This window comes from Hemibagrus wyckioides, unplaced genomic scaffold (genome assembly GCF_019097595.1).
Source record: "Hemibagrus wyckioides isolate EC202008001 unplaced genomic scaffold, SWU_Hwy_1.0 Contig13, whole genome shotgun sequence".
Classification (NCBI taxonomy): domain Eukaryota; kingdom Metazoa; phylum Chordata; class Actinopteri; order Siluriformes; family Bagridae; genus Hemibagrus; species Hemibagrus wyckioides.
In genome coordinates, this window is record NW_026690773.1 from 271,169 (window position 1) to 297,679 (window position 26,511).

At 37.8% G+C, this 26,511-nt stretch overlaps 1 non-coding gene and 1 gene segment (V, D, J or C); both read left to right on the plus strand.

Moving 5' to 3' along the window:
- The window catches only part of LOC131349808 (T cell receptor alpha variable 20-like), a 50,230-nt gene extending 40,051 nt beyond the window's left edge, over window positions 1-10,179 (plus strand). The window contains 1 exon segment of the V gene segment in view: window positions 10,004-10,179. Coding sequence covers window positions 10,004-10,179 — 176 coding nt within the window.
- Window positions 10,180-20,865: 10,686 nt separating this feature from the next.
- On the plus strand, window positions 20,866-20,937 carry trnac-gca (transfer RNA cysteine (anticodon GCA)). The gene has a single exon. It is a non-coding gene; the product is annotated as a tRNA-Cys (tRNA).
- Window positions 20,938-26,511: the final 5,574 nt, after the last annotated feature.

Consider the following 26,511-nt stretch of genomic DNA (forward strand, 5'->3'; position numbering starts at 1 on the left):
AAGACATCACAACAAAATATTCTTATTTTATTAATGAGAGAGAGAGAGGGAGAGAGAGAGAGAGAGAGAGAGAGAGAGAGAGAGAGAGATCCAAACTCATAATGTCAAAATATTGAGTATAGAACAGTTATCATGAATATGCATAAATACAAGTAGGTGGAGCTAGAGGTGGAGATGTACATCAAATAGTAACACTGACATTCATTTCTAAAGCTAGAGGTTTGAACTAAACACTCAGGAAAACAATGTTGTTCCTCTTCGTGGTGTTTTTCACTCTTGCTGATGTTGGTAAGTCATATACACTGCACACAAAATATTATTTTTACTAATTAAGAAGACACAATTTTCCATGTGAAATGTGTCATTTATGATTAAAATATAACAATATTGTTGTAATGTTTTTATAGCAGAGGCTGCTGACAATAACATTAAACCAGATCAAACCAATGTATTTTCAATGGAAGGCAGCAACATCTCACTGTCCTGCACATATACTGGACGAGTTGACAGTCTCCACTGGTATCGACAAAAACCTGGATCAAGACCTGAGTTTCTGCTGCTAACTGATGAAAGTGGTAGTTATGTCAATGAGGCTCAACCACCTCATCCAGGATTGTCCATAAAACCAGATAAAACGAGTAAGAAAGTGGATCTGATCATCTCCTCTGCTGCTGTATCAGACTCTGCTCTATACTACTGTGCTCTGCAGCCCACAGTGACAGGAAATCCAGCTGCACTGTACAAAAACTTTCACACAGTTTTGTTATATATAAAGAAGTTTTGCCAATGATTTAGAGAAAGTTACATGCCCTTTTGGGGGATTCTCTGTTTCTCTCTACTGATCAGGGTCATGGTTGATACGGAGTCTGTCCCACACATGAGGTAGGAAACACCCTGAATGGGATGTCAGTCCTTTGCAGAGCTCCATACACAAACCCTTTCACATACTTATTTACACATAGTGAATTTATTAGTAAATTTACTACTCTCATGTTTTTTGGAGGTGATGCAAAACTGCACACAAACTGACAGTAACCTGAACACATCATCAAACTGGGGATCCTGAAGCTGTGATGCAGCAACACTACCTGCTGTGTCACTGTGCTATCACACTGTTAAAATCCTTCTGCTTAAAGTGTGTTCTTGTAGTGTGGTGTTGTCTCATTGTTATTATAAAGAACAATTACTTATTTTAAGTATTATGTATTTTGACAGCCAAACTTTAACAAGCCATAAACATATTTCACCAAGCAATGTTTAAATCTTTTATTTACTTTATAATCCTGCATAGGCTGTTGTCACTGAACCTTTCATTCTACAAAATTGTAATTGCATGTGATAAGTTTATTGGTGTAATAGGGGTGTGTTCACTACATGCTCACTCACAGATAATGTTCACACACTACACTATCTTTTACCTGCTGAAGTGTGTCTGACCCTTAACTTTTTCATGAAAAGGTGTGTGTGTGTGTGTGTGTGTGTGAAAGAGAGAGAGAGAGAGAGAGAGAGAGAGAGAGAGAGAAATTTTAAATTGCTAAATTATAAAACTATTTATTAGTGTGTTAAGGTTTTTCTCTTCAGTGAACACAAGATGGCGCAGTCACTTATCTTATTGTGGGTCTAGAACTAGCGCACCACACAACCTGCTCACATTCTCTGAGACGATGTTGCTACTTTTCACAGTAAACAATTGTGACATAGAGTTTACTTGTTATTCTACTAAATAGTTTATTTATATTCTTCTTTATAATGGGCAGTTTAGCAGATTAAATTGGGCTGACCGATGAAGATGCCAACATTGTCAGAAAAGGAACAGACTCTGTTATTCTAAAATGTTCATATGAGTCAAGCAGTGATTACACTGAGCTTTACTCTTCTTTTCCTTTTACCAACTTAAGAGCCATGCTTTTCTCACAAGATGGAGATATTTACACTTTTACATTCACTTCATCATCATCCTTTCACATTAACCATCATTTAACCATCAAATGTAATATTTTAATGGACACAATATTAGAGGTTAACTAATGTTGTATTGTTTGTAGAATAAAGCCCAAACTGCACTTCACTAACAACTCCTCATACAGCTAGTTTGTTGTGTAACTGGTTATTATTGCATGGAACCAGTGGACACTGTGGATCAGAAACCCAGTAAACGCTCTGTTCTGGACATTCTTGTACCATTAAAGTTAGAATATTTATGATACATTTGATTTATTTGGTTTATTCTAGATGGAATCTGAAAAATACATACAAACAACATGACTATGTCAAATGGATTAGTTTTAAATGTTATGTTTGCTTACTTTAGAAACTAGTTTGGAGTTAAATGGAATATTGTTTCCAGATGTAGATGCAGACACCAATAATTTAATGTGTAATTAAATAACTTTAATTACTTTATTTACTGTAAGTAAATCCTGGATTTATCTGTAAGAATCAACAATCTGTCAGCAAAATTGGTGACGCTGTCATGTGATGCTGTGGGTGGAGCTTCATGAATCTTTATGGAATTAACATATTAGAGTACAGAAAAATATTTCCATTCAGCTAAGACCATTCATGGTAAAAAATAAAAAAAGAGGAATAACTAATAAACTAAGGTGTAGAAATAGACAAAAGATCAAAAAGAGAGCAAAAGGTAAATAAAACATCCAAAAATATCCAAACCAATTCACACAGAAAGTTGATCAGCAACAGTGGAATAGTTCTGTGTTGTATTAGTGACTCAGTTCACTGTCACTGATACTGTGAAGTGATGATCTGTGTAAAATTATGCTCCAACAGCATCATTTCCTGGGTGTGTCCTTCTAGAGACGTGTAAAGTTCAGCACATACAGCACTATTATACAGAATCCTCACAGAGCTGTGTTCAGAAATGGATCAACTATACAACTTACTGTACATAGTGAGATACATACCACTGATTCTCACTCTAGTTACAGGTAATTTTCATCAATTCATCAATTTACTATTGGAATTAACTATTGTAATTCATGTTCTATAGAATTAATGTAATTTAATGTCTTACATTATTTTTGGGGTATGTTGGGTATTACACAAAAATATTTTTAGAATGTTTTGATATCTGTATCATATCTTTATCAATATTCTCCTGTATAACAGGCAGTTTCGCAGATAAAATTTGGCCGAAAGATGAAGATGCCAATATTGTCATGAAGGAAACAGACACTGTTACTCTGAACTGTTCATATCAATCAAGCAGTGATGACATTTGGCTTTACTGGTACAGACAATATCCCAACAGCGCACCACAGTTTTTACTGTATAAAGGCGCGAGGTCAAGAGATGATGATGATTACAACCCCTCTGGCTCTCGATTCAATGCAGAAACATCCCCAGACTCTACTGAACTTACTATCAAAGATCTGCAGATCTCAGATTCTGCACTCTATCACTGTGCTCTTAGAGTAGTAGCACAGTGATACAGAGTCACTGAGAGACTGTACAAAAACCTATGAAATAATTCATTTGAAGTTCAACGTTAAATATCAAAGATACTTCCTTTACCAACTTATCAGTTAACCACAGACACAAAAGACATTTGTGGTAACATATGCAGCTGAAGAAAGAGAAAATAATAAAGAGGCACTGGGTCACTTGTTGCTGGTGTGAACTGTTTTATATTCATTGTACTTTGCTGGCCAGTTTTTCCCATGATTCATTTAAATTATATATATATATTATATTCATTTACATGTATAAAAACAAACTAAGATTTGTCGTCAACAATTCACAACATTCAGAAGTGTCTAAATCAAGAGGTGTAGTATAATCTAGTGAAGAAAAATATTTTCTAAGCTATCATAAAATAACATTTTGTCAATCGCTCAGTGTGATGCAGTAATTACAACTAAAACGTTACATCTAAAAAACCCTGGCATCACTCTGCCCCCTGGTGAGACATATTCTGATCAACAGGGTCAGCTGCAGGAAGTGTGGAGCTCCACAGGCTATGACAGTAAACTCCTTCAGCTTTATCTTTCAGCAGATTACCATCTCTATCATGCTGATCTTTAATCTTTTACTGTTAATGCTTCTACTAGGTATGTTCATCTTAATATTAGTTCTTATGACCAAGTTGGGACATGAAGTGTGAGAAATAGCACAGGGTTATATATATAGGAGGTAGAACAGAACATGTATGTGATGCCACAGCAGTGAGTTAAGGTGATATATTGTGATGTAGTGATATGTACAGACAAAACCAAAACAAACCTAAACAAAAAAAAGCCCTCGTGCCAGTGAATACATACAATGTCTCAATATTTACATGTGCAAAGAAAGATTATATACACAAGGCAGCAACGATTAACAAGAAGCAGATCAAACTTGTAGTCAAGGCAGGCAAAGGTCAAAATCAGAACAGTAAAACACAACACTGAATCTCAACACACACACAAGCACAACACACCAAGTGAGCATTGAAGTTGGGGTTACTGGCTTCCATCCCAGCCTTGGCAGAAGTGTTAACTGCTGGAGCTGAAGCAGTAAGGAGGGCTAGAGTACAGAGGGGACCAACCTGAAGGACTAAACACATATAAGACAGAATATACAACACAACCTCACAGGATGTAACACTTCATATTAGTTCCAAGATGTTTTCATATTTCATTTACTTATTAAAAAATATCTTTTCTCTTTTTAGCACAGGGAGCACATCAATTCAAATGACTGAGCATCTTATATGCATTTTGGTGAGAGGCTTCATGTGGTTTAGAGCTGACCTATTGACCTATTTAGAAGATGGGACATTTAGCCAACAGAACATAATTCCCAGGCTGTGACACAAATATGTTAATATGACTAATTACAATTTGCATTAATATGTGTATCATTGCATAACTAAAGTCCACAAAGGATTCATTCATTAATCTTCAGTAAACACCTGACCAGGATCAAGGTGATGGTGATAGGGTCACTGTCACTATATTTAGTAAAAATCAGCCTTAAAAGATGTAAACAACATTCAATAAATTCTATTATGAAAATTCATGTGACAGAGCTGACATGACTATGAGTAAGTAAAAGTGGGTGGAGCTAGATGTGGTAAGATACAGTTTAGAAAGTTTCACGGAGATCCTGCCATTTATACCTACTGCAAGAGAGACACAACAGTCATGTTACTCTTCTTTATTTTCATAGTTGGTAAAAACATTGGTAAGTCATTTATATTATACACAAACTTTAGGTGAATGTTGTAGGAACCTGATACCTAAACATGATTCTTTTTAAAAAAAAATTAACACCCTTAAGCAATGAAAGTAGAAATGTTTATGTTGTTGTAATGTTTTACAGCAGGTGCTGTTGACAGCAGCATTACACCAGACCAAACCATCATATCTTCAAGTGAAGGCAGCAACATCACACTGACCTGCACATATGATGATTCAGCTGAATATTTCCACTGGTATCGACAAAAACCTCAATCAGAACCAGAGTTTCTGCTGCTGACTTCTAAATACACAGATAGTGTCACTAAATCTAAACACGACCCAAGACTATCCACCAAAGTTCTTAAAAATGAGAAGAGAGTAGATCTGGAGATCTTTCCTGCTGCAGTATCAGACTCTGCACTGTACTACTGCACCATGGAGCCCACAGTGACACAAAACTCAAACACACTGTACAAAAAGTCAAGCTGCATGTTTTTCCTCAGCAGGGGGAGATGTTTACCTGTTTCATTCAAATACAGGTTTCTTTCTTATTTCTCAGACTTTGACGTTCATTTGCTTTGAATTTCAACAATGATCCTGTTACATATGTTGGAAATATTTATTGGTTGAATAATCAGATAAACAAATCCTTTAAAAATAAATATTAATCTTTAATCAAAAAGAATTATTAAGGTTCATGCTGTTATTTTCCTGATATAATAATCAGAAGGTAACAAAAATTCAATAACAATACATATTTAAATAAGTTAAGATGCTAATTTTAATGTAAGACTTCACTCTTCATTATTTGGCAGTTTATAAAATAGCACTTGATCCAGCACTGATATTAGCCAGTCAGCTTTCTCAGGCAGCTGTGTGCTCCTTCTGTCTGTTAGTGTTGGTGTTACATGTTATTTGTGATCAGACAAGAGCTGACAGCACAAGCTAGCAAGTTCATTAAAACACAAGGCCATGTTGAACAGAAAAGACTTCTCTGCTCTAAACTCTTTGAGCAGACAGAAAGATATTCAACCAAAAATATCTCACTAAATCACAAGTTGTGGTTGAAATGGAAATGGTTGCTCCACTCCAGACTCTCACTGTGCTGCCACATGTTCACTCAGTCTCCACAGCACTAAGTGCAGTTCTCATAGCCAGTGGTGGCAGCTTTTAGCCCACTGACTTTAGCTAGCTTAGTAAATGACAGTGTAAAGTTCACATGTCTTTTGGTGTTAGAGTCCTGTGACACAGCTCTGACCTCTAACTCCAAAATATGTATAATGGGTGTAGGAAAACATATTTTGAGGTCACTCAAAAATCTATTCTAACATTTAGCACTATTATACAGAATCCTCTGTATACAGAGACTCAATTTAACAACTTTTTGTTAAAACTCATTTGTGAAAACATTTGCAGCTGAAGGAAACATGGATTACTGAGCGTTTAACACAAATACATTGTTCTTCAAATGAGAGACAAAAATTCTTTGTGCAGTTGTAAAGTTTATTGCCTCTAATATAAAGGCACTACAAAGCTATAAAAACACACAAAAAAAGAACATGAAGTTGATTGTTCACCTCAGAAGCATATTTGAGTTATTATAAATCCAACTATGAAAAATTGAGAAGACAGAATATAACTAACAACATTGCTACAAAAATGTGGAAGATAATTAGCGTGCTGTCTGTTAGCTTGATGATAACATGTATTGGGAAGCGCCATAGACATGCTAACAGAAATTAGCATTGGCGTCACGACCGAATAACACGTAAAAACCAGAAAGTGAAAATGAACCATGATTCAAAAATGAATTCAGAATGTGGTCGTACTTACAGGCATATGTTTCTATGATCTAAAATAACTTTAAAGTCTGTAGTTGTGTACCGCTGACAGTTTATTGTGTCTTTCATTACAACTGTAACTCTTCACTGTTCACATACATTACTCAGATTCCTAACTGCTCACACTATTTCACACAACAGAAAATTATAGTATTAGCTATTATAAATCACACAAGCTGGCAAACTGTTAGAATATAACACATAGAGGACAAGTCTTTCAATGTAAAGGAGTGGAGAGAGAGAGAGAGAGAGAGAGAATAGATTATTAGGACCACAGTTTTTAATAATGAAAAAAAATTCTACAGATATATATAAACAGTATGCAGAACAGCACAGTTGTCATGAAAATCCATGAATACAAGTAGGTGGAGCTAGAGGTGGAGATGTACATCAAATAGTAACACTGACATTCATTTCTAAAGCTAGAGGTTGGAACTAAACACTCAGGAAAACAATGTTGTTCCTCTTCGTGGTGTTTTTCACTCTTGCTGATGTTGGTAAGTCATATACACTGCACACAAAATATTATTTTTTCTAATTAAGAAGACACAATTTTCCATGTGAAATGTGTCATTTATGATTAAAATATCACAATATTGTTGTAATGTTTTTATAGCAGAGGCTGCTGACAATAACATTAAACCAGATCAAACCAATGTATTTTCAATGGAAGGCAGCAACATCTCACTGTCCTGCACATATACTGGATCAGTTAACAGTCTCCACTGGTATCGACAAAAACCTGGATCAAGACCTGAGTTTCTGCTGCTGATTCTTGAAGCCATTGAACAGGTCACTGAGGCTCAACCACCGGATCCACGATTGTCCATACAACTTAAAAAAGAGCAAGATAAAATGAATAAGAAAGTGGATCTGATCATCTCCTCTGCTGCTGTATCAGACTCTGCTCTATACTACTGTGCTCTGGAGCCCACAGTGACAGGAAATCCAGCTGCACTGTACAAAAACTTTCACACAGTTTTGTTATATTGAAAGCAGCTTTACCAATGCTTTAGAGAAAGTTCCATGTCCTTTTGGGGATTCTATCTTTCTCTCTTGTGGTGATTGTCATGTTTTTTTGGAGGTGATTCAAAACTGCACACAAACTGACAGTAACCTGAACACATCATCAAACTGGGGATCCTGAAGCTGTGATGCAGCAACACTACCTGCTGTGTCACTGTGCTATCACACTGTTAAAATCCTTCTGCTTAAAGTGTTTTCTTGTAGTGTGGTGTTGTGTCATTGTTAATAAAGAAATATTTCTACTCTCATGGTACAATTCCATATTCACTGATAACAAGTGCACTAAAGACAAGGCTCGGCTCAATCCTCTTATTAAGTTTTATGTATTTTGATGCCTCAACTTTATCAAGCCATAAACATATTTAACGAAAACAATGTATAATTCTTTTTATTTTCTTTATAATATTTCCTAGGCTGTTGTCACTGACCCTTTCATTCTATGTGACTTAAATTGCATGTGATTAGTTTACTGGTGTTGTAGGGGTGTGTACACTACATGCTCACTCGCAGATGATGTTCACACACTACACCATCTTTCACCTGCTGAAGTGTCTCTGACGCTTAAATCCTTCTTCTTATGAAAATAATCATGAGAGCTGTGAAAGTGAAGCTCTGATTATGCATTTGTGGTGAATGGAATGTGTTATTATCAATATTAGAATATGGTTTAAGAGAGAGAGAGAGAGAGAGAGAGAGAGAGAGACTTTGACTTTTGATGGTCATTTATTAAATCAATTATTCGTTCACTTTAGCAGCACATCACACATCCACAAGGGAAAGTGAATGAATAAACAGATAAATAGATTTAATAATTAAATAAATAAATTAGTCAATTTATAAAGATAGATAGATAGATAGATAGATAGATAGATAGATAGATAGATAGATAGATAGATAGATAGATAGATAGATAGATAAACAAACAAACAAACAAACAAACAAACAAATAAATAAATAAATGGCACATCAAAAAACTAGTTAAAAAACTATTAAAATACACAGGAAGTTAAACAAAAAGTTCATCTGAACTCAGGTGCAAACAGCAGTTCATCATTTAAAACAGTGCACACGGCTCCCCCATAACACCACATCAGCTGGAACTTTTCAAGGTCATTCATATTTTTATAAAAGTTGAAATCAACAAAGACCCTTGTTTTGACCAGTCTCAAAACAAGGGTTACATTAAAAAATTACATTAGCATCATGTTGTGTGTTCTGTGTCACTTTTTTTTTCTGCTGGTGTAGATGGCCAGTTTCGCCTGGCCCAGGATAAAATTGACCAGCTGACACTTGAACCTTTCTTTTCTGGTGTATTTAAAACCAAGGATAAAAACCTGTGGGGTAAAAACCGTGTTAAAACACTCAAAGACACTCGCTAAAACACTAAAAAGTGGACGAAGTCTATAACAGTTCATAAAAGCATGAAACACTGTCTCCCTCTGTAAACAAAAAGGACACTCGTGTGACCTCTGGGTTTAAAATACAAATAAAACATTAACAGAGACAATGCCATGCAGTATTCTCCACTGCAGGTCACCTGTTCTTTTAGTTAACGGTGGTTTGTACAACGTTCGCCACTCTGGCTTTACATCATCATTCAGCCCATGGACACTGTGCCAGGGCGTGTCTGCCCTCCCGTCAAACCATCTCTTATTGTAAACTTTGACACACAGTTTGTAGAGGCTCTTACCCAAGGCTGTGTTAAGGCCTATAGCTGTTCTTTCCCCATCTCCGAGGAGGGGACCTGAGACCTCTGACAGATTGGATATAATAGTTAGAACTGGATTGAGCTCACCCACCTCAGAGCTGACCACCCCTGTGCAGTAGTACCTGAGCTGCATGCGCTCCTCAGCTGTGAGTGCTGACCTCCACCTCTGTAAAACCTGTGCAATCATATGTACAGACTTTACTTAGCTTTGTTCCTACATCGTCTTTGTGAGCAAAGTCTGGCCCTGACAGTTGCACCAAGTGTCACAGTCCTTGTGGAGATCAACGCTCTAGTTAGGGCTGAAGAGATCCTGCTGGTGACATTCAGCCGAGTGCCATGGATGAGAGGTTCATCGAGAAGCCAGCACAGTGACGAACAGTCCTCCTTCTGCAATCTGAACTGGTTAAAAACTTTAAAAATACCTTGATAAAAAGCAGGTAATCCAGTTAAGCTTAATTGCTTTGTGTCCATTAAAAACAGTGACCTGTCCAGACCCCATCCTCCCACTGTGTGTAGTATTCCATTCGCAGCTGCTCTCCATGAGAGGTTCTCTGGGCCAGTGAGGAGCTTCTGTACATGACAAAGACGAAAAGCCACAGTCCTGCTGGATAAGTGGATAAGTCCTTATCCGCTCTCTTCCTTGGGTAGGTATAGGATGCTTTGTGGTAACCATTACAGCTTGTCCCAGAAGAAGTCCACCATCATGGCCTGCAGGTCTGCTAGCAGTTTTGGAGGGGGGTCAATACAGGCCAGTCTGTGCCATAACATTGCAGCAACTAGATTATTTACAACCAAGGTTCTGCCCTTATATGACATCTTTGGAACGAGCCATTTCCATTTATTCAGACGTCCTTTTAGCTTTTCACTTATGCCTTCCCAGTTTTTCTTAACACAGTTGCTGTCTCCCAGGTACACTCCCAAATATTTAAAACCACCTGTTCTCCAGGTTAAATTATCTGGGAGACATGGTTCCCCACCTTTCCAATCCCCGACTAAAATGGCTTCACTTTTGTTCCAGTTTACTTTTGCAGAAGATATCACATTAAACTTAATTATGATGTCAGTTAAAATATCAATGTCTCTTTGTTCAGTCACCATCACAACAACATCATCAGCATAGGCAGAAACACAGTATGGGGTATTAGACCTTGGTATAGACAGACCAGAAATCTTGCTTCTTATCTGACATAGTAAATGTTCTATGGCTAGAGCGTATAACATGCCAGACAGAGAGCAATCCTGCCTAATACCCCTATACACTTTAAAAGGCACAGATAAACCACCGTTAACTTTCAGTACGCTCTCAATGCCGCTATACAGCACCTGGATCATGGCCTTGAACTCCAAGTTGAACCCAAAAAAGTCCAGTTCCCTAGCTGACTCCTCGGTTATTTTAGGAAGATTCCTGACAAAATCTTCCTCCACCTCTTGCATAGCTGCAAGCTCACTCATGTACAGCTTTGAGTAAAAGCTGACTGTCTGCTTGCGAATTTCAGTAGGATCAGTTACAAGCTCCCCTGAATCTGTACGCAAAGCATGTATAGACCTTTTCTGTCCATTTTTTTTCTCAAGACTAAAGAAGAACTTGGAAGGAATGTCCATCTCTGTTACGCTTTTAAAGCGCGAACGGACCAGTGCCCCCTGTACTGTTGTGTCCAACAACTCACCCAACGCATGTTTTTTCTGTTTGAGAGCCTCAATATGGCCTCGATTTCCTGTGGACTCCACCAAACCCTGGAGTTCCACTACCTCAATCTCTAGAGCTCTCAGTGATCTGGTGATGTCCTTAGTCACATTGTGAGCGTACTGTTGACAAAACATTTGAATGTGCACTTTTGCCACATCCCACCAATCTTGCAGTGATGTAAAAGTCGGCTTCTGGAGCCTAAAAGCATCCCAAAAGAAAATAAAACTCTCTCTAAAATTAATATCATCTAACAGAGCAGCATTAAAATGCCAGTAGGCACTACGTGGCTTTACATTGCTCTTCTTAAAACTGCACTGTAGCATAAAATGATCTGAAAAACCCACAGGATAAATAACACAGGACTTAAAAATATTCAGCTGATGTTTAAAAGTGTAAAAACGATCAAGCCTTGCTAGTGATAGGAGGTTATCTTTACAATGAGACCAGGTGTATTGTCTCTCTGTTTCATGGAAAGTCCTCCAAACATCACTCAGGTCATGTGTCGTGATTAACTCACACAGGCGTTTGCGAGAGGAAGCATGAGGTTTTAAATGGTTCCTATCTAAAACGTCTGCAGTGCAGTTAAAATCCCCACCAATGATTAAAACTTCACTATGGCTACAGGAACCAATGACAGTGCTTAAATTGTTTAAGAACACCATTCTCTCCACACTTAGGGTGGGTGCGCTAAAAGACGGTGAAAATAAAAGGGCAACACCACCGCTAAGAGAGGTATTGTGACTTAAAAACACAAGTCCCTTCCACTCACTCACCCAGTCTGAGGAGTTTCCAGGATCGCTATGAGTTTCCTGCAGGAAAACAACATCCACGCGCTTGTGTCTCACCATCTCATACACTGCTGCTCTCTTTCTGTGGTCCCACTGATGTTAAGGGTTACTGCAGTGATAGCACTCTTTATTAAATAATAAAATGTCACCCATAGTGCAATCAATCAGTTGGTAAAGCATAACAGAGCTCAGTAGTCAATAAAGAACTGTTCTTCCTAAGTTTGGTCACTATGGACTTCAGACGATAAATTTCAGTTTTTTCAAACACACCACACCGCATTAACTTTTTAACATCACAAACAAACTGTTCAGTGTCGGGGAAATATTCTTCATTATTCATTGACATTTTGCCCTTGATATTTCTGATATTTCTGCTGCAGTGTAGACCATCTCCCTTTCGTCTGACTGTGAGCACTGTGAACAACTAGAGTCTGTGGAGCCACCATCACTCTCTTCCACGTCTGACTTGTGTTTTTTAGCCTGCTTGTTGCTCTTACTTTTAGATTTTTTCTTGCGCTTGTTTCGCCCATCTCTTTATCACTTTTCATAGGATCAGATACTCCTGCTTTGTCCCCTGTGCGTTTCGCCACAGTAGCACCAGAGTTGCCTCCGCTGAGCCCCGTCTCAACCGCAGGGGGAACGGTCACGACAGGATCCAGCATGGAGGAGACAGCAGCTACGAGCTTAACCGCAGGATGGTCAGCTGTAACAGACTCAGCCACTGGAGAAACCGATACAGAGGGCCCATCTCCCTCAGTATCACCACTTTGAACATCTGGGCTAGTCTGCTCAACCTGCCTGTCTGTTGCCCCATTCGTTTTAACCTTCTCTGGAAATGCACGAACCAAGTGTCCTGATTCACCACAGTTGAAACATTTCATGCCAGAGTCAGTAGTCACAAACACAGTGTAGTCAAAGCCATTCATGCCAAATTTCATCGCCAAGTCTAGCTCCTCCACGCCATTATTTAGCACCAGTCTCCTAATGGAAACTATCTTGAGTTCCTTAACTTTGGTGCTTTACTGCCCATGTGGATCTTTTTTATAGGAGAAACCATTTTGCCATAGCGGGAGAGCTCTTTAGCAATGGTGTCAATTTTCAAGAAAGGAGGAATGTTTGACAAAATTATTTTCTTCGATGGAGTACTGAGAGGAAGCACCGTTACCAGGGAATCATTAATGACCACTTTCTGTTTAACAATCTCATTCACTTTGTTCAAAGAGTTCAGAAAAATCACAGTGGCACTGTTCATACGGGAGGCAGCTAAAATGTTGCTGTACCCTACCACCTTCCCAACCGCCAACACACACTCCTCCATGCTAACGTTACACGCAATCTTCACACCATGCTGCCGTGTGAGAGACTCGTACACGCTATCATCCACCTTCTCCATGTTCCCGCGCAAAGTGTGCCGAAATGCCGGCTCACTCCTTACCGAGAAACACACAAACACACACTAACACACAAACACAGCTCCTCACAAAACACGCAAACCAAACAACAACAAAAAAATAAATTAATTGCCAAAAAAGACAATACAGTTTTGAAATCGCTTGCAAACTCGCTCACGATGCTCAACTCGCTCATTCACATCCGCGCATGCGCAGAGAGAGAGAGAGAGAGAGAGAGAGAGAGAGAGAGAGAGAGAGAAAGAAAGAAAGAAAGAAAGAAAGAAAGAAAGAAAGAAAGAAAGAAAGAATAATCAATTAATATTTTTTGTAACTATGTCAATTTTGCTAAATTAAAAAACTATTTATTAGTGTGTTAAGGTTTTTCTCTTCAGTGAACACAAGATGGCGCAGTCACTTATCTTATTGTGGGTTAAGTACTAGAGACACTACCACACAACCTGCTCACATTCTCTGAGATGATGGAAGCTACTTTTCACAGTAAAACCTTTGTGACATAGAGTATACTTGTTCTTCTATCATACATACTGCTGATATAATATCCTAACCCCTGCCCTGGTTACTCTTAGTGCCTAAGATAATTTCAGAGATACCATTCTGATTAAACAACACAACTGTCCACTTAACACTAAACTGTCATAAGAATAAATACTCATCTAATGTCATTTCTCTGACAAGCAAAAGTACCTGCTGTGTCAGAAACACAGAAAACTGGAAATATATTTGCAAAACTGCCTTTACTCTTCTTTCTCTTCTTCTGATGCTATTGTGAGAACAGGAAAGTTTTATTTTTTAGATTTAAAATAGAACTTTATTTCCTGCTTTCAGTATGTGTTTACTTAAATGTCCTCTGGACAGGTTCCCCATATGAGGCTGAATGTAAAGCCAGGATGTTTCAGTAAGAATGAACAATCTGACAACAACATTGGTGACACTGTCATGTGATGCTGTGGGGTGGAGCAATTTTGAAGCTTTATGGTGTTAACATATTAGATTACAGAAAGATCTCCACTATTTTCACTGAGCTAAGACCAGTCATCATGTTCACTGTTATATTCATGTATCTGTGGCTTTCACTAGGTGAGTTAACATTGACTTTTTGTTATTGCAGAAATATTAACTATATTATATTAAATATTAGTCTGTGTGGTGATGCAGTGTGAAAATGCAGAGTGTGGGTCTGACTTAAGTATTTCCTGTTGATTATTTAAAGGTTAAGAACAATATGTTCTCTTCTCTATGACAGGTGACTCCATGGCAGATTCAGTAGAGCCAGATTTCCCTCATAAAGCTGTAGATGAAGGTGATGATGTTACTCTGTCCGGCAGCTACAAAAAAAGTAGTGCATCAGACAACCTGTACTGGTACAGACAATATCCAAAATCTAAACCTGAGTTCCTTCTTCAGATGTTTCAAAGCGGAACTCCAACTTCCAACACTCAACTAAGAATGTCTGCTAAATTTGATGATAAACAAGTGTATCTGAACATCTCCTCTGCTGCTGTATCAGACTCTGCTCTATACTACTGTGCTCTGAGGCCCACAGTGACAGGAAATCCAGCTGCACTGTACAAAAACCTTCACACAGTTTTGCTACATGCCCTTTTGGGGAAGTCTCTCTTTCTTTCTTAAGATTTATAAAGAGTTTATATTATTATAATATTTGATTATTAGTAGACAGTTCATTCATTCATTCATTCATTCATTCTTGTTCTATTCTTCTATAACTATTCTATTTTGGCCAGGAAACCAGAAGTTACATTAGACAGAAAGTTAAACAGAAAGGTACTCAGAGGGTCCAATTGGGACCATTTCTGAACTTCAGTGAAGCAGCTGAGGCCCTGTACAAGTTCAGGAGTTGAATAAAGTAATGTTCTGAAAATTATTATTGCCATAATTTGTGAAAAAACAAACAATCAAACAAAACCATGGCTTCTTTTTCCCAGCAGGCTTTTTTATGTGCAAATTGGGATATAGTTTTATGATTGAGTAAAAAATAAATAAATAACTAAGTTCAAACAGAAAAGACCTTGGTGTGTTAAAGTCTCGTTCCTTTCACCACAAGATGGTGGAGGCTGTTATCTTATTGTTGGACAAGTACTAGGATTCTGCTTACATCCCCCAGAGATGCTGACATTATGATTATGAATACTTTACACAATTATAGAGACTACAGCTATTCTTCAGCCTTACATAGATAATACTTTTATATATAAAAAAGTCTAGAACCAATCAGAATGTTTTAATAATCTCTGCTTGTACAATCAAGCTAATTAGTGTCATTTTCAACACATCATCAAGCCTTGAAAGGAGTTTGCTTGAATCCAGAAAGGAAACTGAACTTGTAGTAGGGCTATACATGCAATTTCTGTAAAAATGAAATGTACATGTTCACTTGCAATGGGATGTTTGTCATGAGATAATATAAATACTACACTCTTTATTTGTACACAGTTTCATGCTTAAATGAAAAATAATGATATAAAAATCCAGCAATACAGATGATATTGATAAAAAATGATAGATTAGAGAAAGAAAAGAGGCTGGTTTGTTCCTCACCACAATAAAATACTCCTCAACTGTTTGTAATCCTATTTAATAAACAGGTCATTAGGTCTACACACACCTAAATTTCCATTTCCCATCCTGCATTGTACCAGACTCCACTTCCCACAATGCACACTCACTTCCACATTCATTAGTTCATTTATTTTATTGAAGTATTTTTCATGCTATCAGTTTGTGTTTGTTTACCATGTGCTCAGGAAAATTTATCCATGTGGTGTTGAATGTAAAGCCAGAAAGCTTCAGTAAGAATCAACAATCTGTCAGTAACATTAGTGACACTGTCATGTGATGCTGGGGGGGTGGAGCTTCATGAATGTTTATAATGTTAATATATCAGACTGCAGAAATTTTATTTTCATTTATAAGCTCATCCATCATGTTCACTGTTATATTCATGTGTCTGTGGCTTTCACTCGGTGAGTTAACATTGATTTTTGTAGATTCAGAAATTGTTTTTAATTAGATTTAATTAGTCTTATTAGTTATGTAGTATATCTGCGTAATTTAACACTGCAATGTGTGTACTTTCATTCGTTTGTGTTAAAGCTTGACACAGGAAACCTGCTCTCCACATAGCAATATCTCTACAGATGGTATAACCACTACAGAACAATTCTGGGGTTTTTTAGCAGTGACTATAACTGCCTTATTTATTAGTGCATCATTTGTTTTCTGCTCTTGTGCACAGTATTCATAGTAAAATAAAGTCAATTCAGTTTAAGTTGAACAATGGACATTGCTACAAACAAGGAGACCGATCGCGTGCGGTGCTGCGTGTGCCGCTGTCAAACCTTTATATCCTTTTATTTAGGAATAAATATTTTACAATGATAAAATAGCATGTCTGATGCAATGGTTTGTGAAGTAACAGTGTTTTTGTTCTGTGTTGTACTGGTTACTCAGTTCACTGTCGCTGATATTGTTAAGTAATAATCTGTAAAAAGTTATACTACAACTGCATCACTTCCTGGGTGTGTCCTTCTAGAGACGTGTAAAGTTCAGCACATACAGCACTATTATACAGAATCCTCACAGAGCTGTGTTCAGAAATGGATCAACTATACAACTTACTGTACATAGTGAGATACATACCACTGATTCTCACTCTAGTTACAGGTAATTTTGAATCAGTTATTAATTATTACAGTGATATTTAATCAGTTAAATAATTGCATTAATTAATAAGCATGTTTGTATTAATCTAGTAATTTCTTGATTCCTTAAGTCAATATTGGAATTACAAAAAATACTTCACTGACATGTTTCTTTATATTTTTGTCACACCAGGTAGCTTTGCAGATAAAATTTGGCCAACAGATGCAAACATTGTCAGGAAAGAAGCAGAGACTGTTACTCTGAAATGTTCATATGAGGCAAGCAGTAATGGTATTTATCTTTACTGGTACAAACAATATCCTAACAGCGCACCACAGTATTTACTGTATAAAGGAGCAAGGTCAAATGAAGGTTATGATAGCACTCCTGATGATCGTCGACTAGAGTCGAAAACAAGCAGAGACTCTACTGAACTCACTATCAGAGGTCTAAAGCTCTCAGATTCTGCACTCTATCATTGTGCTCTTAGAGTAGCAGCACAGTGATACAGAGTCACTGAAAGGCTTTACAAAAACATCAACATGGTATATTAAGTTTCTAAAACCACAGAAGATGAAACAGACTCACTTTACCAACTTATCAGTTAACCACAGATACAAACAACATTTGTGAAAACATTTGCAGCTGGAGCTAATAGCCTGAAAAGAAAATGAGGGATTAACACAACTATACTTTAATTCATAAATCTACATCTACATTCATTTATTAAATCTTTCATATGTTCATGTGTTTATTCTGCATGTTCATTTGAACAGATGTGAGTTTGATCATACAGATAAAAAAAATAATAATAAAACAATAGTGACAATATTTGATTGCACATAAGGGTAATGTCTATAATCTTAAACATAATTATTTGATGGAGGGATGATGACTCTAGCCTTTTGAGCTTGTCCTCTGTTTTCTTATTTGTACTGTGATGTAAACGTTCCAACTTAAGGTGGACTGCTGACACTAAATTTCCCCTAAGTCTGAATGAGTGTGTGAATGTGTCTGTGCATTTTGTCCTGCATTAGACTGCTGTATCATCCAGGGTGTATTCCTGAATCATCCCTAGTGTTGCTGGGAGAAGCTCCAGATTCACCTGCCCAGGACAAAGCATGAATGAATGAATGAAGGTGTGTATATATAATGTATATAGACAGTTGTGGAAGTGTGACCAGGATAAAGTAGGTACTAAAAATAAACTCTGATTGAATGACCATTCATTAGGTTTCAGCTGCAGCTTATGGATCTGGGGCTTGGTTTTACTGTAGTTTTAGCATACTAAGATTTGCTAATTGTCTAGTAGATGAGAAAGAGTTGCTGTGTGAGGTAAAGCAGAGTTATCATGAATATGAATAAATATGATGTTTATTTCAAAAGATAAACACAAACTAACTAAACACTCAGGATAACAATGTTATTATGCCCACTTGGTTTTCTTCACTATTGCTGATATTGCTAAGTCCTTTAGTTTGCAAGTTACAAACCAAAAGAACAAGTATTTTAATTAAGTTGCTTAATAATAAATTGTTGTCAATAAATTCAAATAAATTGGTGTATTTATATTAAAGGCTGTTGACAACAATTCATCCACCCAGAATACACTGTTTAATGTAATCACAATCATCTTTAAGTAACCAAACATAACTATAAAATAAATACATATCAGTTTCTGATTGCCAGTGAAATGTAGTTAGAGTGAGAATGTTCTTTTAGCTGATTGTTTATAACAGACGTGTTCTTGAACATTAATGAGGAAAGGCTCAGGTGCACAGTTTATTCTCCTCTTGATCAATAGATGAAGAAAATTGTTGGAGGAAAAGTTTCTGTTCCTCTGCAGCTCTTTTTCTCTATAGACAATATTCTGTTTGTGAGTCCTGTATGATTGTAATTAACACCAGTGAATAAAACTACTGAATAAAATCAGATGGAACTGGAACAGCGATTTAGTACAGGAACTCTATGGAACTCTATATGGGAAGGCTATACAAAGAAATGCAAAAAATACTAAATATATACATTATATAATATTAATTATAGTTCAGAAGTTTATTTATTAATGTCATTAATAAATAAATTACCTTCAATTACCTTAAAAACAAAGTCTTTCTTATTTCTCCACAAGATGGTGTAGTGAGTTATCTCATTGTGGGTCAGGTGCTAGGACTCTGCTCACATCCTCCAAAGATGTAGACTCTGTTATAAATACTTCTTTGCAGAATAATATGAACTCTAATAAACATGCTATATCACACATTTGGGGCTGCTATTTTATTTTATTTCATTTTTAAATGGACGGGTTTTAAGCTGTAGCTGGGCTGGAAATCTTAGGTCCAATCCGGAAATCACTGGTTACTATGGTTACCGCGTCCTGCAGAGAGAAAGAGCTCCTTCTGACAACACTCAGCCCCTCACGGTAGGACGATCTTCATCCTTTAATGTCACACTGATTTTACAATAAATATACAATAAACAATAAATATACAATATAATATAACATAATATACAATACAATGTAATATTTACCCCAGTAGTAGGACACTTTTAAGAACCCTGTGTTACTTCCTCTGCTCTGATAACTCACAGCGGCAGGGTAGCAGTTCGTTAGTTCAGTGTTCGAAAAAACGGATGAGACGGACAGTTAGCCGATGCATGCCATTTAACTTCCCTCAGAATTTACTCCCGGATGGAATAACTGACATGAACTCTAAAATAAATAGCAAATAAGCTTTTATTTCTCTGCTTTCCAAACTAGATGAACCGCGAGCGCGCACACACTTCTGAGCACATTGTTCCGCACTACTCAATGAAGGCGTTCTTTCCAACACCATCGTAATCCAGGGTAGGCCTTTCCATCGCTCTCCGACAAACTCACTTATTCTTAGAATGGATTAAAAAATGGGGAATTCACGAAGATGGGTAAATTGTGACCATGAAGGGATGCTGATGGTCAGCAAATATGCTCAAATAGGGTTTGGTTTTCAAGAGACGATTGATTTGTGCCATTGATGGCCAAGAACATATTCCAAACACCTCCACCATCTACATGGACTGTCTCAACATTTAAAAAATTCCCTTGATCATTATACCAGCTCTACTTGCAGGGACTCACTAAATAAAAGTTTTAACAACGACAACAATGTAATCCAGGGTAAGACCTACCTTCGTCCTCCGACACCCTAACTTATCCGTGGAATAGATTACACAACGTGGTGAGTTTACAAAGATGGGTAAATTGTGGCCTTGAAGGGATGCTCTTGGATAGCAAAGATGATCAAATAGGCTTTGGCTTTCAAGGGGCGATTGATTTGTGTTACGGATCAGAAGGTCCCCCCGGACGAATCCGCATACCCCTGCCTGACTCCACTGATTCAGGTATCCTTAACTGGTTAACAGTTTACAACATTAAAAGTCGTCTGGATATGACCAAGCCTACAAATGATGTCATGTGTAGATAATCCCATGGCAGTAGGAAACTTTTAATCTATGAATCCTTGGACCAATAGTAAAATGACATCCATTTAGAACACACCTGTTGTCAGTTGCTAACATTTACCTGTGGGGGTATAGCTCAGTGGTAGAGCATTTGACTGCAGATCAAGAGGTCCCTGGTTCAAATCCAGGTGCCCCCTTCTGGGCTTGCTTTGCATTACCTTTAACCTGCAGTGAATCGGGGCTCTTCTTAAATTTTTGTAAATTTCAAAGCTTTACCAATGTAGTACCTAATACATTTAAACTTTACATAGAGCACAAACTGGGCTTTCATAATATGGCATAATATGGTTAGATTCATGTGTGACTTTTAAGCATATGTCAAAGTACACATACACAAAAATAGAATTTTGAACTCTAGCAGAAAAAAACAGTGAAAATGGAGAATAAACAAACCTTGCAGATTGTTTTGAACACAGGACTGAGTTCATGAAAGTCTTGGGTGTGGGCCCATAGAAAAACAGCTAAATTATAACACTCAGAAAGACCTTTTATTTGGGGTAAAGTGACTGATGTGCCTAACTTTTTTCAACAGAGCCTCTGTTTCACTGAATAATCAATGACTATTTATGAATATGTAAGACCTATTGACACCTGGCTCAGGTGACACCAGGTTTCCCCAGGACTCCTATTGATGTCTCAGCTGTTTGCACCTATACATTCAGATTCCTCCTACAAAAACAGGGCACACTGAGGCCAGGTTTTGTTGAGAGAAACAAAAAATAAAGCATGGTTTCTGAAATTTTCATTGAAATGCAATGCTTTTAGAACGTTTGCTAAAAGGCATATTCACAACCACATTGAAGCCATTCACAGGTAACTATGTTGTTTTTCTGGGATACTATTATATTATTTGTTTTAAATTTTGTCTGCTTAGCAAAAGTTTCCACTGTTTATGACTGAAATAAAGCTGTTCACATCGGTGCACGCTTTCTGACTTTCTGACAGCTTTATTTCAGTCATTATATACTCAGATCACAAAGAGTGGAAGATTTTTTTTTGGTTTGTTTCTTCATTCAAGCCCTTTTTTTCTGTTAGACACGGGCATGCATTAGCACATCACTCCCCACAAACAACACAGCAATTAGCATTTACTTCCATCTGAATAGAGTCGTTTACATAAATCCTGCATGTGAATGGAGCGCTAAGTGCGGGGGCGGGGCTCCGGTGAGTGTGGAGACGAGAATTTGACATACCTTTGCTTTTTATTTTTAACATTAATTTAATAACAAACATTTGGCAATAACCTTTTTGGAAAGACAACCGTCTACCGTTTGTGTGCATGTTTTTTTCTGGGTTGCTACAATATAATTTCATTTACAAAAACACTTTCAAAGAGAAAAAAAGTGATTGGCATCGTTGACAATGCTGTCGACCCCAGAGGGTTAAATCGCTCAACCTGTCCATCTGACTGAGGTCAGAAAGGTGTTGTGCGGGTTTTGTCAATGTCTAGCAACTCAAACATGCTCTGGAAGACCTCCGATTCAAAATTGGTGCCTTGGTCACTATGGAGTGTAAGTGGTGCCCCATAACGGCAGACCTATGTGCATGTGCGACACCAAAGTGAAACATCTATCTCGCATTTGGTACCAACAATATCTGGTCCGCAACCAAGACGGTGTTCGCTCCACACCGAAATGTCCACCCACTGGCTCCTCGTGCATCTGGCGCATTACATCTTCCCAGAAAACTCGTGGCAGGATTATCTGGGGACAAAACTCAGGGCCCTCATTCAGGTACAGTCTTTGCCATTGGCTTCAGTAGGCTTTTGTTGCTGGGCCATAGGGGGACACATTCTCCCAGGAAGGTCATTCATTGCCTTCCTCCATCCACCTCTTGATGGGAGCAATTTCCGGATCGGCTGTCTGAGCAGAACGCAGTTCGTCGGTAGTCCACCCAGAGAATGGAAGGGTACTGGCAGTAATGGCAGGTTGTACTACCCCCACTGGACAAGACTCTGGGGTAACGGCTGCAGGTTCATCATGTATAGGTTTGCCATCAAGGTCACACTGGACCGCTTGGTGACAGAGCTGAGGGCTACTCAAGGTGGGATTCTTAAGGTTACATGGGCAAGTTGAACGGCATGCCCTCAGAGAAAGCACATCAGCATTTTCGTGACAGTGCCCCGGGCGATGAACAACTTTGAAGTCATACTACCCAAGCTTCTCGAGCCATCTGGCCAATTGTCCCTCTGGTTCTCTCATCCTCAGGAGCCAGTGTAAGCTTCTATGGTCTGTGTGTACAGTGAAGGATCTGCCCAGCAGGTACTGATGAAAATGTGCTGTGAACTCCACCACAGCTAAAAGTTCTCTACATGTGGTGCAGTAATTCTGCTCAGTTGGCGTCAGACTCCGACTCCCATATGCTAGTACACGTTCTTCCCCTTGCTGTAATTGAGAAAGCACAGCTCTGATTCCGAAATTGCTAGCAGCTGTGTCCAGAACAAGATCACCACTGTCCATAGGGTAGCCAAGGATTGGGGTGGTAGTGAGCAGCTTCTTTAACTCATCAAATGCCTGTTGGCTCTCAGGGGTCCAGTGAAATCGGGCATGTTTCCTCAACAGGTTGTTAAGGGGCTTTGCAACTGCAGCAAAATCTTTGACAAACCGCCTGTAGGAGGATGCGAGACCCACAAACTGTTGAACTTCGGGAACACTCACGGGCTGTGGCCATTCTCAAATTTTCTGCACCTTCTCTGGGTCGGCGGCTATACCATGCTCTGAGATGACGTGGCCAAGGTAGACCACCTGGCAGCAGAAGAGACAACATTTGGCGGGTTTCAGCTTCAGGTTCGCTTAGCACAACCTTTTGAACACCTGTGCCAGCCGCTGGAGCATTTCCTTTACATTCCTGCCCAGGACGATGATGTCGTCTAGGTATACCAGGCAGATTTCCCACTGCCTTCCAGCAAAGACACGGTCCATTAATCGCTGGAACGTCACCGGAGCATTGCAAAGGCCAAACGGCATGATGTTCCACTCAAACAGCTCCTTCCTGCTGTAGAACGCAGCTGCCTGTCTCACCTGTGGGGTCAACTCCACTTGCCAGTACCCGGAAGCAAGATCCAATATGCTAAACCATTTTGCCGTGGACAGTGTGTCTAGTGTGTCTTGGATTCTTGGGATCAGATAGACGTCTTTTACAGTGCGCTCGTTTAGTGCCCTGTAGTCTACACATAGTCGGTACGTTTGATCTTTCTTTCGTACCATTACAATGGGTGAAGCCCAGCGGCTATTACTTTGGGAGGCTAAACCAGCATCTAGACTCTGTTGGATCTGCTCATCGGCACTTTGCTGTTTTTCAAATGCCATTCGACGCAGTTGCTGTTTCACAGGCGAACCAGGCTGGATTTTAATGTCATGTTGGTACATGCCATCTTCAGTGTATAATGCAATAAAAAGACTACTGATGGCTCAGTAACAATGAGGAAATCTCCAGAACTAAGGACTGAGTTTTAGGCTTTGCAGGATATAAGAATTAGACTCACATGCTTTGTCACTTCTGTTGTGATGGAGTATATCTGTGTAATTTAACACTGCATTGTTTTGTCACTTCATTTTATATGCCGTGTATACTTTCATTTGTTTGTATTAAAGCTTTACACAGGAAACCTGCTCTCCACATAACATTATCTCTACAGATGGTATAACCACAACAGACCAGTCACTAGAACTGCCTTATTTATCAGTGCATCATTTGTTTTCTGCTCTTGTGCACAGTGTTCAGTGGGAGAAAGTTCAATTCAATTCAGTTTTCTTTATTTAATCCCCTGATATGACAGAAAGTATATCATGTGAATTGATAGATTTTTTAAAATCCGATACAGTTTAAATGTTGAGATTTATGGCTGTTTTCAACAATTGTTTCCTTTTTGTTTTTACTTTTTGGTTTATTAATAAATAACTAAAGTTACTAATGAATAAATTATTGCTTTTCATTTAGTAATGTTATTGTTATTATATAAAAAATACAAAAACAATTATATGCACAAATACAAACTCTGCAGCATTTCAGATAGAAATACATTGGGAATTATAAATCCATCACACACTACCCAGTGCTGTAAATGAAATGTAAATATTAGATCTAATATAAAACAATGTGTGGATGTCTAGAAAAAAATGAACCATGTCAAGTGTATATACATGTATACATATGAATATATAAAGGGATGTAGTTTCTTTACAGTTTATATGATTTATTGTAACAAATGTTTATTTATCTATTCAGACAGTCATTATGCATGTAAACACAACTGCATGTTACTTTGCTGCATGTGAGCTAAGACAATGTCCTTTTACAAAACACAGAGTCATGAATGAGTATGATTGTATAAATAGATGAAATGGATGAAAAAGAAAACTCTCAGTGGAATTTGCTTTCCGTTTGTTTTATGATCATATTTGACCTGATTATAATACTAGTACTCGTGCTTTATTGACAACATATTTTCATCAGCCAACATTTTTTAGGCTGCAGTTGGAGGACACTAAGCAGCTTCTTATATTGTTTATGGGGTAGAGAGGGTTTGTATGTACTTATACATGATTATACATACATAGCTATAACTGATGGTAGTAGGTCATTTATATTATTCATTACTTTATTTTAATATTAAATTAAATGTTTCTTTGCAACAGTGAATGTAGATATAAATCTGTCATTTATATAAGAGAGCTCTGAACTGACAAAACAATGCTACTTATCCACCCTGTTATAACAGCTGTTATTAATATCAATAAGTCCATATTAACATGACATACTAATTTCCATTTGAATGTTTATAAGTGATTCATATTGTATTTGTATATTCATATGTAAACAAGATACAGACCAATACATCTGAAATGTATTTATGTGTTTAAACAGTTTAATAAGAGAAGCTCTGAGGAAGCATACTACAGAATATATGAGCACAAGGAATTGTGTGTAATAGAGAAAATGTATTCAGTCATGGCTGTTGTGTACATTCACATTGTATTATCTGACTGCAAATGAGTGAGAAAAGAACAAAAATAACTGTGATTATTCAGCTATAGTGGAATAATGTTGTATTGTGTTGGTGACTGAGTTCACCAGTGTTGTGATGATCTGTATAAAGTTATGCTCCGACTGCATCACTTCCTGGGTGTGTCCTTCTAGAGACGTGTAAAGTTCAGCACATACAGCACTATTATACAGAATCCTCACAGAGCTGTGTTCAGAAATGGATCAACTATACAACTTACTGTACATAGTGAGATACATAACACTGATTCTCACTCTAGTTACAGGTAATTTTCATCAATTTACTATTGGAATTAACTAAATTCATGATCTATAGAATTAATGTAATTTAATGTTTTACATTATTTTTGGGGTATGTTGGGTATTACACAAAAATATTTTTAGAATGTTTTGATATCTGTATTATATCTTTATCAATATTCTCCTGTATAACAGGCAGTTTTGCAGATAAAATTTGGCCGAAAGATGAAGATGCCAACATTGTCATGAAGGAAACAGACACTGTTACTCTGAACTGTTCATATCAATCAAGCAGTGATGACATTTGGCTTTACTGGTACAGACAATATCCCAACAGCGCACCACAGTTTTTACTGTATAAAGGCGCGAGGTCAAGAGATGATGATGATTACAACCCCTCTGGCTCTCGATTCAATTCAGTAACATCCCCAGACTCTACTGAACTTACTATCAAAGATCTGCAGATC